The 14,667-nt window shown below is 43.4% G+C and overlaps 1 protein-coding gene across 4 annotated transcripts in view; it reads right to left on the bottom strand.

Annotated features, from left to right (window-relative positions):
• COL5A3 (collagen type V alpha 3 chain) overlaps positions 1 to 14,667 on the bottom strand; it is a 154,730-nt gene that overhangs the window by 107,781 nt on the left and 32,282 nt on the right. For 3 of the 4 annotated variants that reach the window (XR_006102242.1, XM_042452743.1, XM_042452744.1), the window contains exons 2-4: positions 6,523 to 6,690; positions 5,206 to 5,419; positions 2,283 to 2,445 (exon numbers count right to left, since the gene is read on the bottom strand). Coding sequence is in view for 3 of the 4 variants with exons in the window: in XM_042452743.1 (XP_042308677.1) it covers positions 2,283 to 2,445; positions 5,206 to 5,419; positions 6,523 to 6,690 (545 nt within the window). In the remaining variant the exon portion in view is untranslated. Of the gene's footprint in view, positions 1 to 2,282; positions 2,446 to 5,205; positions 5,420 to 6,522; positions 6,691 to 14,667 lie in introns of those variants that run through there. The other variant, XM_042452745.1, reaches the window with a different exon arrangement.

The raw sequence follows: 14,667 nt of genomic DNA, 5'->3' as shown, positions 1-14,667 counted from the left end.
CAAAACTCACTTAGGCAAATTAAGTCCTGTTGACACCAACTTTGTATCACTGCCCACTACAGAACAGTGCTCACCTCACAGCCCCCAAACTGGTTAATTCAAGATTCCACCCAGCTGTCCCAAGCCAACACCCAGCTCCCTAGTGGAAGATGGCCCCAGGCCAAAGGTCTTCCAAGAGCTACAACAAGAGGTGCTTGTTCTTAGCCAACACCCCCAGGACCCAGTCCAGATGCCTTCAAAGACCCTTGTGCCCTCTGGCATTTTGTGTCTGGGGAAGGAATGCAGGATTGGGAGGGGGATGAGGCTTCTCTCACTTCTGGAGACTTCTGTCATTGTGTTGAGAGACCAACATTGTCCTTTCCAGCCAGAGATGAGGTCAGGGTTGTTCTCCTCAAAAGACCATTGGGAGCACATAAAGGAGGAGCATGCCAGTGCTGCAGTTCTGCTTTAGTGCAGAATGTTGTCTTTGCATAGGACCACTGCCTCATCAGCTTGGCATCTTCCTCTTGCCTTCTTCTCCCCCCCCCCCCTTTCTTCAGGTCCCTTGGTTTTTAGTTCGCTGCCAACTGACTGTAATCTCATCATCCTTAATCAATGGCCTTGACCTGATGGAATATGCTGTCCAAATTATCTGTTGTACACCAGACTGGGTTTGTGGTTCAATGCACTGGGGAAGGTTGAACTACATTGTTTCTGGTTTCCTTCTATCTGTTCTTGATTCCCCATTCCTCAGCTGAATCATAATGATTGTGTGAGGAGTTTTGCTTGTTTCCTTTTTTTTTTTTTTTTAAAGTCCAGACAAACTGACACTTTTCCCATCCTTTGGAGAAGACTAACTGAGAATGCTCTCAAGTAACTGAAATATTTAGCTGTGCCATACCACTTCATTACACGTTAATCATCTGATTTCAAAGTTTGCATTACTGCAAGCACAAGATGCTGTAGATATCCTTGCATTCTTACTTAGAAGGGGTTAATTGATTCCAAGGCACTAGGAGGATGGTCCTCCTTTGCAAGACCACCTACCCACTCTCTGCTCTGTCTGTTGTCGCTGCCTGCCTGCCTGGGTACAATAAACCTCAGCTCTATTTCCATAAGAAAACAGCCTCAATATAAATCCTGGTTGCCACTACAGACATACAAAAGCAGGCTTTGCTGAGCTCTCTCAATTACACATGCACTTTGCACAAGAGGAAAGGCTGGAAGCAGAGGGAAGAGCACAAGACACTGGTTTTCTATGCCCTGTTGGCATCTGTTTCTATTTCCCAGGGTATCAGGGAGAGTATTAGGGCAACAGAGAGCACATGGGTTCTTCCAGCCCCTCAGATTCTTGCTAGGCATACAGAGAAGAAGTTTGCATAACTGGAATAGAGGGCAGAAGAACCTGAAGACAATAGTTCTCATAAGAAATAAAGCTGGTATAGGGCCTGAACAGACAGGCCAAAATAAAGCTGCTACAGGACACTTTGGAGGTAAGCTGTTTAAATGATGCATGCATCCTAAGAGGCCGGAAGCCACGCCAAAGCCATGCTCCAGTCCTAAGGACTAGAGTGCAGCTTTGGTGCAGCTTCTGGCCTCTTAAGATGTGTGTGTCATTTAAACAGCATACCTTCAAAGTGACCCAAAGCAGCTTTATTTTGGCCTGTCTGTTTAGGCCCATACTAAGGACATGTTATTTCTTTTGACTACAACTCCCAGAATGGCCAGAGACCATGTTGGCTATGGGAATCTGGAAGCTGTAGTCCAAAAAAAAAAAAAAATAGCTTAACCAAGCTCTACTGTTGGTGCCTTATGTTTGGTGAGACTTGCACCCAAGTATCATGTTATTTGTGGAGGGTTTTTTGTGGGGGGTTTTTTTAGAGAGAGCCAGTGTGATGTAGTGGTTTGAGTGTTGGCCTAGGACCCCCAGGAGACCAGAGTTTAACTCCCACTCATTCATGGAAATTCTCTCTGAGCAAGTATTGCTAAGAAAAACCTGTGATAGATTCACCTTAGGGCTGCCACAAGGAAAAGGCTTGAATGCATACAATAACAAGACTTTTGTGGGTACATTTTAGGAACTTGATGTCCAACACTCTCTTTAGAAGAGGTGTATGAAATGATTTTTACTTTATAATTAATTTATTTTCTTATTTCTAAATTCCAGGTTTCCTCCAATGGGTTCTCTTCAACCATGTGAGGTAGGGCAGACTGAGCAAGAGTGTGGACAACCACAAATGCTCCACATATAAATAGGGGAAGGAAGGCAAAAAGATTTGAGATTTCTGAATTGTCTTCCTTACCTCAAAAACATCTTCATCTGGCCGCCGAGCACCAAGCAAAGTGATTCCCTCGACACTGACAACAGGCTGTGCACCTCGCTTCAGGGGCAGGGCTAGAGGGTCTTCACAGTCAACACTTAAAGACACATTCCCACCTTCCACACTCAAAGCAATGCGGTGCCACCTGCCAGGAAATGGAGACAGTAGTTCAGCAACTTGGGTGTATTAGGTGAGGAAAAGAAAGAACCTGAAAATAGGACACTAGGCACCAAGTACATACTATAATCAACAGTGACCTGATGTTTTACAAATCTGTTTTATGCAAAAAAATAAGGTGGGTACGGGTGGAGATGTGAGATTATATTTGGAAAGGGACTCCTATAAATTTAATTCTTATTAGAACAGGATGAGGTACCGTAAAGCTCCATCAGATGAGATTACGGTACCTACCATCAATCAAATTTGAACTTTCAGCCACAGCCATCCCCACCCAAGAGACAAATATTCCTCTATCCCTCTTCCCTCTGCTCTCCACCAGTGAGGCAATAGCTGCATTGCTCCAAGATCTGTTCAGGATTAAAGTTATAGGAGTCCAATCTTGGATCCAATCCAGCAATCCTGGGGTGCAGAAGCCCAGTTCATCTTTGCATCTGTTCACTCAAGGGCATGGTTGGAAGAAGGCTAGAAAGAAAGGAGAACAAAACAGGTATGGGGGTAAAGAGCAGAAGCTTCAAGAAATCCATAAGAGTGGAACTATGGCCTGTCTGTATGGGCCAAATAACCTAGTCTCTCCACTCCAGTCCAAACAATGCAGAGCCCAATCCCTGAATCTGGCACAAACAATCTGAATAATGTCTGCCCCATTCAGTGCCAAACCTTGGCACAGGAATAAAAGCCAGTGCGCTAAACTCCTAAAACAGCCCCTGTTTGATTGGGATTGCCCTCCATTCTAATGTTTGGGTGGCTCTTTAAAATGCAGGCACCTTCATTTTCGCCAGATCCAGGCCATGGCAACAACATGCCAAGGCCCCAATCCAGCCTTTCCAGGGCACGAAAAGGAGCTGCAAAATGTGGCTCCATATTGTGCCCTTGAAAGGGCATGATAACCATGGCAGATGCAGCGCTGGTGGAGTTCATGTGGTATGGTGCACAGCACATGGCATCACAGTGCCTTGGGGGTACAGCCAGGCCATGCATCATGGAGACGCTACACCCCGACACCATCCCCCAGCCAGCCTTTTAGGAAAATGTGTAAAAGCTCAAAGTCTGTCTTCCACTTTCCCTCCCTTAAAGAACAGACTTGTATCAATTTTTCAAGAAATATGTGAAAGTAAACAAGAGGCTGTCCCATTTTATCATATGGAGTAGGTTACCCTAGATAGAGGCTTGTCCCAGACCACCCTATGTGGTTTATTATGCATGAATGGCAAGTTAACCTCCATGGTGCAAGTTCTAACAAAGAAATCACTACACCACTCCCTTTGACTGATTGATTTGAAGTAATGCAGCCATATTGGGGCCTGAAGGGCTCCATGCATTGAACCATTCTGTAATATGTAAGAGTTCTTGTCTAATTTATCCTCATCACATCCCCAAGAAGCAACCTAAGCAGCAAAAGTGAGAGAGAAAATTGGCCACAGTCACCTTCCAAAACAAAATGGCTGAACAACTATCTGACATGTCCAATCACGATACTATGCCTCAAGATGGGCAAGATGCCGGGCCCAATATCTTTTTGCGTCCTCCCTTACGAAAAGTAGGCTTATGAAACTCAGAGCAAATTATGCAGTGGCATTTCAGTGGCAACCCAGGAAAAATTAATTTAAGACAAGCATAGCAATTTGCCACTGAAATTCAGCAACCCATAGGAAAAATGGTCATTAAGCAAGCAAATCCACACTTAAGTTTTACATGCTTGCATTACATGTGTGTGTGGCTCCTCATGAAAAACATGAAATGTTATTATTTACCACCAAATGTTGATGGTGGCAGCTGGTCAAAATTGTTTCCTAGACCATCTTGAACTATAAAATCCTTACAAAAAGGAGTGATGGTCATTTGTTGAAAGTGATGATTGGAGAAAATTTTAAAAAGCAAATGTATTTAGCAAAGATGTAGATAGCCTATCGTGGCTTTCATTACACCTTGTGCAGACCCAGACAAAAAGGAGCCATGTGTCTAAGATGGTAGCTGTTTGGGGTTGGAAAGAGATTGAGTTTGGAGACAGAAGGTGGTGAGTCTGATGAGTGCACAGCATGTTTACTCATTCTTCTCTTGTTCTCCAGTTTTGAGGCCAAGGGGTGGGGATTGTAACACTTTGATAAACTACAAAATCTGGCTGATGAACAATGTCAGTGGGACAGGATTTTTCTTCTTCATGAAGGTATGTACCCAGGGAAATTATGTTTTTGTCAAATCACTTTAAACTTTCTAGACATATAATACACCATAGAGCTAAACTGGTTTAACAGATATTATTTCTCTCCACATAACCATAGTTCTGTGAAGACTGCTGGGGACTTTTATGATTACCTCTTCCATCTTCCTTGTACCAGAACACAAGTTTGTTAAAGGCTGCATCAGCACTTCAGAAATAACCCCTGTTGAAACCACTTTAACTGCCATGGCTCAATGCTATGGAATTCCGGGAAATGTAGTTTTGTTAGGCATTTAGTGTTCTGGTGTCATAACAAACTACAATTCCCATAATTACATAGCAATGAGCCATGAGAGATTAAATGGTCAAACTGGATTATTTCTGTAGTGTGGATGCAGATAAGGAGGGAAAAGACAGAATAGCTGCACAATGTCTTTTCAAGTGTTAGTGCTAGGAGCCCTTTTGCCTCTGGGAGTGTCCTTCATCTTCCACACTTGGGTCTCTGTGCTTCCCAGATAATGACAGCAGAGGATTCTTCCCACCCTCCCTATCCTGCTCCCAACTCACTTGCCATCAGCCAAGTTGACTCGTCGAAAGTGGGGGTAATCTTGAGGCACTGGGTGCCCAAGTTGATCTTCATACAAGAAGACAGGAGAACGCCCAATCTCTACGCCAAGCTGTTGGACACCCCGCACATCATATACAGAGAGCAAGAAAGTCTGGCTCCCTTTGAGTGCTCGCAGTGTAGCCAGTATTGAGAAGTCCACTGGGAAGGGCCCATCTGTTAGGAAGAGAAGAATGCATTGCAGGATCTTTGAGCCTACGAGGCATCTCTCACAATCCACCCATCCACACAACACTCTCTCTACTATTAGGGGCTGTATATAGTCTTCAGTTGTGCTTCTGTATCATGAGTCTGACATTCAAAGCCCTGAGAGCCTTTCCTTTTAATTTAAAGTACCTGTGGCTATTTTTTAAAAAATAGTTCAAAGTTGCATGCAGTGCCTGGTGAAAGTAGGTAGGAGCATAAATTAGAAGTTGTCCCTCCATCTAAGTCAGAATTGAGTAATTGTGCAACTCTCCAGATGCTAGTGGACTTTAACTACCAGCACTCTTCACCATTAGCTGTCTTGGCTAAGGCTGATAGGATATACACGTCAACAACATCTATAGGCTACTGATTCCTATCCTAGATCTAAGCCATATTACAACATATGGAAGATGATGTTTCAGGTAGACATCTCTAAGGTCTAGCATCAGTGCAAAGGCAAAAGTGTATCTGTGTTGTACCATGCCAGACTGTAGATGAGGACTGGCACAATTAAATAAAAATTCTCCCATACAGAAATGAAATGTAAGAGAGAAAGATTCCTTTAGCTCAGCCTGCCTTTCAAAGACTGCAGTTATGGAACTTCCTGGGCAGTGCAAGCACTTGCACAACACTGATGTAACTGGGCCTGTACAATTCTAGATGGGGTACCATCCTTAAGCAATCTCAAAAAATGCAGCTGGTTGCCTAATAGCATTTACACGAGTGTGATGGCACAATAAGATTCCAGCACTCCAATGTAACTTCTAACTCTGGTCCAGAGTTACTAACTTAGTGGGAACAGCTAATCCTAAATTTCCATTCTATTCTGTTACCCCAGCAAACCCTGGCTCACCACATATGCCTTATTATGACATTGATGTTTGCATTCAGCTATTCCCTTTTTGGAATAGATCTTGTACACTGAGAATATATCTTCAGGGTGCATCTAATCAAAGAAACCCTTAGGTGCATGTGAAAAGCATTGTTGGGAGGCTCAGGGCCCCTCTGCCCATCAGCAATGCTGCAATTCCCTCCTCCTCCTTCTCCCATGGGATGTCCTCTTCTACCATTACCAGGAAAGAGCTGCCTGGTGGGGGCGCTGAAATGTGTCTGGTTCTCTAGGTGGAAGGCCAGGTCACTTTCTTCAGAACCATTCCTCTGAGTACAGATCCCAGCAGCGATGGAGACTCCATTCCTGCCCTCTTGCACACCAAATGCCTGGAGCACATCCACAAGGCCATCTGGAAGGGAAGCACAAGACAAGTACAATACAATTTATTGAGTAGCCCAAGGGCTGTTTCAAAATACTAGTAACATAATAAAAAGCAGTATCACACAGCTATATATAAAATGTAAATACAGTGCACTAGGTGCAATAAACCTCCATACAATATAAATACATATGCATAACCTAAGCGTGCACCAGAACCAGAACATGCACTACTTGTCTACAGCTTATGTATATCTAAAGGATATACAATATGTGCTAAAGGATATACTAGTAAACAGATAAAATAAAATAGTTAACAATTAAACAACACAAGACAAGTAGTCATACTGCCCATAAGACAAAGTCCAAGCAAAGAAAGAAGCCCATCTTTGACAGTCCAACATGTAACTGCTACGCACCTGTTACATAGCTATCTTCTTGCTTCCTTTTCAAACCCTTTCAACTCATTGACAGTACTTTCAGCAAGGAGGTCAGCTGAAAGTCTTCAGCAAGGATGGTCAAGTTTGGTCCAAAACACACTGCAGAAATAATCCAGTTTGAAACCACTTTAAGTACCCTGGCTCAGTGCTAGAGAATCCTGGAAAATGTAGTTTATTGTAGCACCAGAGCTCTCTGATAAATGTTTCACAAAACTACAGGTCCCAGAATTACCTAGCATTCAGCAAGGGCAGTTAAAGTGGTCTCAAAGTTGATTATTTCTGCAGTGTGCTTTGGACCTTCAGTGGGTATGGAGGTTGACATTCTGCCTTAGAACCCTACAGGGGCTTCATGGACTAAAAAAAAAATGCCCCCCCCCAAAAAAAAAAAATTGGAAGCAACTGGAAGTCCCATTCTGGTTCTGAACAATTGATACTTCACTCCATTAAAAGAGTGCTGGGGAAGGGTGCTGTGAATCATTGCGTCTGTCTGGAGGCTTCTAGGAGAGGCACTTCATTTGGGGGGGGGGTGGCCAGAAGAAGAGCATTCTGGAGTGATATTGAGGTCTAATCTGTGTTGCAGAATTAAACCAATTTGACACAACTTTTAACTGTCAAGGCTCCATCCTATGGAATCCTGGGATTTGATGTTTGTTGGGTCATGAGAGCTGTCTGACAGAGAAGATTAAATACTATAAAAACTATAAATCCCAGCATTTCACAGTATTAAGATACAGCAGTTAAAGCAGTGTCAAGCTGCATTAAGTCTGCAGTGTAGATCAGACCCAAAACAGCAGCTCCACAACCATGTTTTTTGCAATGTGTGGTCTACACCATTAGGGTATATCTGCACAAAAACATTTATGGTGATAAGAGCAACTGAAAGAGGTAAAACCTGAAATTATTTGTACAGAGGAAACCCCTACTGACTTAGTATGAAATTGGTTTGTCCTTTTCCTACCCATTTCACTGAACACAGCAGTGTTAAGGCAGGTACTGGAAGACAATTTTGAAAGAGATGGCAATGAAGGTGCATTTTAGCTGCATTTCTTTATCCAGGATACAGGCATTTTGAGGGATCACCATCAAGCACAGAGGAAGGCAATGTTTGTCCCAGTGTTTGCCCCAGTCAGTCTCCAGCCCAGAATATGTCCCCAAGCCAAGATAGCCTTACTCAGTGGTGGCCAAATTGCCCACCACAATTATATGTCCACAATTATATGTCTCCAACAAAATCATGCCAAGACTAGAGAAAGAACTATTTCTTGGTTGGGCAGCATGGCCCACAACATGGCAATGAATCATCACAGCACGCACCCCAATGTTTCCAACTTCCTTTGTCTGCTGTGCAGATGGGCTAGTGAGCTGAACGGCCTCCAGACAGGATACATGTGTCTTGTGGAGGGCCAGTTGAATGGAAAAAATGCATGTGATCCCCAAAAGAAGCCATGTGGCATCATGCGTTCAAGTTCCAAGAAACAGGGAAATCAAGCAGAAGACTGTCATGCTTACAATAGAGATGATTTAATCTAGAACAGTCACCACAGTCGCATCCCCTGATGACAATGTGTTGCCATTAATAGAAACCTAATTCCAAACAATGGAAACATGGAATGGGGTGGAGTCAGGTGGCACTCTGGTGTTTTTCCCCCTTCTCCCCCATGCATGGAAATTGGCATATTTCTGATTTCCTCAGTTTCACACCAACATCACTAAGAAGCACAATCCACATGCACATGCTAATATCCAGATTTTTCCTTTAAAACCAGGATAAATTTCCACTTTTTCCCCCTGGATTAAAGCCATGAAAAAGCCCAGATTTAGCCCCAAATGTCCTATACATTGCTTGGACAGCACATTATGAAACTAGGTGAGATTGATTTATTTAAACAGTGTAGGTGTGCCCTAAGTCACTAAGTCATGGCATAATGAAGGATAGCATTGTTCCCTTTGGGAAGTAACAGTAATTGTTTTTAATTTACTTTTTTTGTACAGGGTGTATATTACTTCACTAGTTAGGTGTACTTTGTATCACAGGCCAGCAGCTTGTATATTCTGATATTTTTTTTTACAAAGCACAGAATGTATATTTTTTAATAGTGCGAAAGTAAAGATTTATTTTTTAAAAAAGAAAAAGGACCATCAACTAAAATAACTCTGTTTTCTGTCTGAGTACTGTATCTAGAGCATGGGAAAAATTACTTTTTGGACACCCTCACCCCGGTTCCTGCTGTCATGGCCAGGGACTATGTTGGATGAGTGTTCTTGGAGATGAAATTCAAAAGAGAGAAAAAAAAATACTCTCTTCCTACCTCTGGCTGAAACAGGGACTGCTTAATTTTTTATAAGTAACTTTCCATTCTCTGGTCTCTGAATCTGGGTTTTTAAATCTAAGAAGGGTTAAAATCACAACATTTAAAAGTAATATATTTATGTGTATCCTTAGGCCTTTTGCTACACAATGAGCTAGGAGAAGTTGAAATTAATCACTCACAAAGATCTCCCAGCCCTTTCACCCCTGGGAGTACAAAGAGCTTTCCAGACCAGTGACAACACAACAGTGACTAATGGGCAGCCTGGGCTTCTGGCCTGCTCCAGAGAATGACAACAAGCCATCCCATGCCTGGTAGGAGAGCCAGTACTGCCACAGCCTTAGTTTCCCTGTTGTGCCAAGCAATTCTGTCAGGCTCTGGCTGTATTCCCAATCTGTGGGTGTCCACAGCACTGGCTGCTGCCATAGGGCTAATACAACATATGGCTGGCTTTGTGTACCCTCTCAACCAGCATTCTTGGCCCTGGCCCCAAGATCTCCCAGCATACAACCTGATCCACAGAGCTGTGGACATAGCCCTAGGAACTGTTGTAACCCATCCTGATTCCTTCCGATTGGTTGGGCTATAAATAAATCCTTATTATTATTATTATTATTATTATTATTATTATTATTATTATTTGCAAGTTAATCACCCTGAGCCATCTTAAGTGTCCAAACAGCATTTGCATCTCTGGATCTTTGACTCTTTTCCTAGGTGCCTAGTTGGGCACCTGTATTCAAGCACCTCACATCCCTTAAGGGTGCTGGACATATCCAGCATCCACTCTAAATTAGAATGACCCAGAATAGTTGGTTTTCATTACAGCCAGTGATGAACAGTACCTGCTATTTTTAAGCCATTTTCCCATTGGAAATCAGGTCAAAGCGAAGCTTGGGAACATTACTTTTATTGACTACAGATCCCAGAATCTGCCACCCACTATATTCACTACTAAGCTGGCTAGGGGATTTAGAGGATTGTTGTAGAACAAAATGACCAGAAAGCTAAGCCACAGACTCTGCCTCCAGCTAAATCAGATCTTATATATGTGAGTAGCTATTTGTTATTGTTGGTTTTAACAATTTGGGGGCTTTCACACTATAGAATTGCAGCACTTTAATCTGACTAACTGCCACAGTATCATCCCATAGATGCCCAGATCTTTTAGATTTACAGATCTTGGCCAGGGAGCTCATCTGGTGCCTCTGACCAAACTCTTATTACTATATTATTATTTTATGTACAGGTACTTATATCCTGCCTTTCTCCCATGATAGGGACTAAAGATGGCTATAAAACCCAGGATCCCTCAAGTTGCAGCTATATAGACCTAGGGATGTACGAACAAAAACAAACTTCTGTGAAACCAGAAGAGCTAATAGAGGAGAAACAAACTCCTTACAGATTTGTATTTCTTCCAGCTTCAGCTAGCCTGTACATGCAAGTACATGCAAACTGATCCAGGTGCTACCAGAGTGCTTTCTTTCTAAAACAATTTAAAAAGCGGCAGGTCTTTCAGGCTGAAGCCACACTGCAGAATGGATGCAGTTTGGCACCACTTTACCTACCATGGCCCCAAGCTATGGAATCCTGATATCTGGAGTTTGTTGTGGCACCAGAGCTCTCTGACACAGAAAGCTAAATAGCTACAAAACTTCAAATCCCAGAATTCCATAGCACTGAGCTGTGGCAATTAAAGTGGTGAAAAACTGCATTAATTCTTCAGTATACAGTATATGCAGCCCCAGTCTCATGCCATCTGCACTACACCCAGGGCACAGCCAAGGGATCTCTTCTGAATATCAGCCTTTAACTTGGAATATGGGAAGTACCATTTTGGGAGAGAATGCATTCAAGCATGTGCAGAGTGCAATGAGAAATGTAATATTTGTAATAAAATTTAATGAAAAAAAAGGGGGAAAGAAATGGCAACTAGTCCCATTTCCTCACGAACTAGGGCCAAGGGCTTCCACAGCTGAGAATATATCCCCAGGCAACATGAGCTCAGGGTTCTCTTATTCTAGAAATAATGCATTGCCTCCCTCTCCATCTTCCATGCAACATTCATTGTAGTTGTATAAATTGCAGTCTAAGGAAATTCAGACTCCTTGGGGGGGGGGGGGGGGGAGAGTCACCATTATTTTCCCCCAGTGGTGGGATCAAGCTGTGCTAGCATGCTAAAGAAGAACATTGTTTTACTTCAAGGATCTCACTCCATTTTTTAAAATGCTTGTTTTGATTTAAGGAGACTAGTCACAACATGTTCTCAGGACCTTAAAGCAACAGAACAGGAGGCACTGCAAGAATACCACCCTCAGGTTTGAAAATACCTTCCATGGAGAAGAGGAAGAAAGACACTTCAGAGAGATTTATTTCCTTCCCATGGATGCAAAATGGGCCCCTCTCTTGAGAACTAAAACCAGCCTTTTAACTTTCTAGGGAGATAGCCACAATGGCTCTATGTGGGCTCAGCACTTAAGAGCCTGCTCCTCCCAGTCTCTCCACCAAATCCTTCCTTCTGTCCCAGGCACTGCAGGGATGGGATGGGAACCCATGAAGAATCTCATCCCCTAAAGAAGTTCCATCTCTGTTCTGTCTCTCATGCTCCTTTGACCTAGTTCTAAGATCCAATTTCCGGCAGAAGATGCTCCCTCTGGACTCACTGTCCCCTTTCCTCCACCTCCATTCCCTTCCCCTAATCCAAGCAAAGCATTCAATGGGATTTCCACATGAACATCCTCCCTGCCAGCCACATGCTGGGCATGGGAGGTGGGAAGGAAGGAAAGAAAGATTTCTTTGTCCTGTCATCCACACAAGAACTCTGAGTTGCCTGGAAAAACACAGTCTTGAGAACAGAGCATCTGCAAGCAATCCCTTGTCCCTTTGTAAACAGCATCAACATCATTGTCCAAACAATATCAGCATTTGGATTATACAGAACAAATGCTGGTTTATAGGAGGTGCAAACAAAGAGTAAGGAGAACTTAAGGGAGAGTGGTCATAGTCTAAACATCACTGCACTGGATACGTAACATGATCCAATAGAACAGGGCAGTTATGTTTGTAAAATTACAACAGAACTCTATCCTGTGCAATAGCAAGAGTTGCAAAGATATGGACGTACAGATTATGTAAGTGCAACAGAATGGGCTGCATGTGTAGATCTGTTCTTTATGCATTTCTGAGATGTGCATGCAGGTGAGGGGCCGCTTCTAGCACTCCCACATGTTTGCTTGTTTTTGTAAGAGAAAGAGAAGACAACGGGAAGAAAAGCACTACTGGGAGTAAGGTTCTAACCCAGATTTCTTCCTGCTGAGAGAATTTGCTACTTGGATTTTACAGGGAGCAAGCAAACATGGAACAGCATTAAAAATGTGAGTGATTACTCTGCCTATAGTTGAAAGTGGTACAATACATGCCAAGCTTGGGAAAGTTACTTTTGGGACTAGCAGAATCCCCCAGGTGACATGATGAATAGAAAGCCTAGCTGGGGACAATGGAACATCTAGACCCAAAACTAACTTTTCTAAATTCCAAATATGTCACACTACAACCTGCTGCCTATGCGTAAAGTCTCTTTCATACAACATCTACAGCCTATGACAACTATAGCACAACTATAGCACTTTGATATCGCTTTACCTATGGAATCATGGATTTGACATTTGTGAGGCACTAGATTTCTCTGGCAGAAAATTCTAAGCACTTCATAAAACCATAACTTTCAAGATCCCATAGGATTCAGTCATGGCAGTCAAACATAATCTAACTACTATAACCATGTAGTGCAAAAGAGTCCTTAGGATAAGGCCAGTACAAAGTATTGTTGAATGGGAAACTAAGATTATGGATTATGGACACTTCCAGCCTGATTGAAAAGTCCCAGATTTTGTTCCTGTTCCTTCCAAATATATATTAGGTTAAAATAAGCCAAGCTGAGGAGCTGGAATAAAAAGTCTCCGATCATACCAAGAGCTGACAGGAAATATTTGGGGGATCAACAAAATGTGTATGGATGTCCACAATAAATTTGGAAAGAAAAGGAACAAAAGGGGCTTTCTGGTTGTTTTAATCAGTCTGGATGTGGCTTGTATCAGCTATGAAGCACTCATTTCAAATGTTCTCCCATACAATTTGGCAGAGGAAGGGAGGAGAAGGTGAAGACCTATCTTTCCTCCTGTGAAAAGAACCATTCTTCCTTTCCCAAAGACAATCAGTTTCCCACAGAAAGAATGGTTGCTTCACTGCTAGCATGCAACACAAGAAAGATCGGGGGGGGGGGGGGGGGGGGTTCAGGTCAAGTCTGGACAGAAAGACTAGGGAGATTATCGCACTGCGTTCTGAGAACGTTCCATCTCATCACGTGATGAGAACGTTCCTGGAACGGATTTTACCGCATTAGAAATCAAAACGTGATCAGAACGGGATCAGAACGGCAGTTTACCGCACTGCAATTCCTTTTTCTTGAAACCGTTCTCAGAACGGTTTGCTGTATTAAGTTTTGTGGGCTGTCTTCTGATGACGTCGCCACTCAGTGGTTGGACGGCTCGGGAGAGGGGCTGTTCCCAGGAAAGAGGGAAAAGGGAGGCTTGGGCCATGGAGCTCGCCTCTCCTGAGTCCCTCGGCTTACTGAAATCCCTCACCTCCCTTCCCCATAGGAATCAATCCAAAAACGGAGTTTTAAAAAAGCAGTGAGCCCTATGGGTCTTCATCTGGGGGGAGCAGAGGATGCTTGGCTATGGGGTTGTCCTGCCATCTCTCCCTCTCTCCTCTTTCCCCATAGGAAAGAATCCAAAAACGGAGTTTAAAATCTCTCCCAGATGCAGACCCAAAGGGCTCTCCTCTGCTCCTTTTAAACTCAGTTTTTGGATTGATTTCTATGGGGAAGGGAGGTGGGGGATTTCAGTAAGCCTAGGGACTCTGGCTGGGAGAGTGCTTCTCAGCCTCACTGAGAAGTCTTCCCTCCGAAGATTCTCTTGGGAGGGAAAGAAGGCAAGCCCCTATAAAACGCTGGGGCTTCATATGCTGGCATATGTTTGAAGAAAATAGGATAAAACCTATGTAACTTGATGGGCCAAGGGCAGAGTCCCCTCCTTGGCAGCCTGGGCATTAAGGGAGCTCCACGGAGGTCCCTTCAAGTGGAGGGAAAGGGAGAGGACTGGGCCAAGGGCAGAGCCCCAGCAGCCATAGCAGCTCTTTAAACCGGTTAGAAAAGAAGAGTCCTCTGCTGTCATCCCATTTCCCCTTTTTGGCAGA

Source organism: Sceloporus undulatus, chromosome 2 (genome assembly GCF_019175285.1).
Source record: "Sceloporus undulatus isolate JIND9_A2432 ecotype Alabama chromosome 2, SceUnd_v1.1, whole genome shotgun sequence".
In the NCBI taxonomy this organism is placed as follows: domain Eukaryota; kingdom Metazoa; phylum Chordata; class Lepidosauria; order Squamata; family Phrynosomatidae; genus Sceloporus; species Sceloporus undulatus.
The sequence above is the reverse complement of the archived record's forward strand: the minus strand, read 5'-3'. Positions and strand labels throughout refer to the sequence as shown.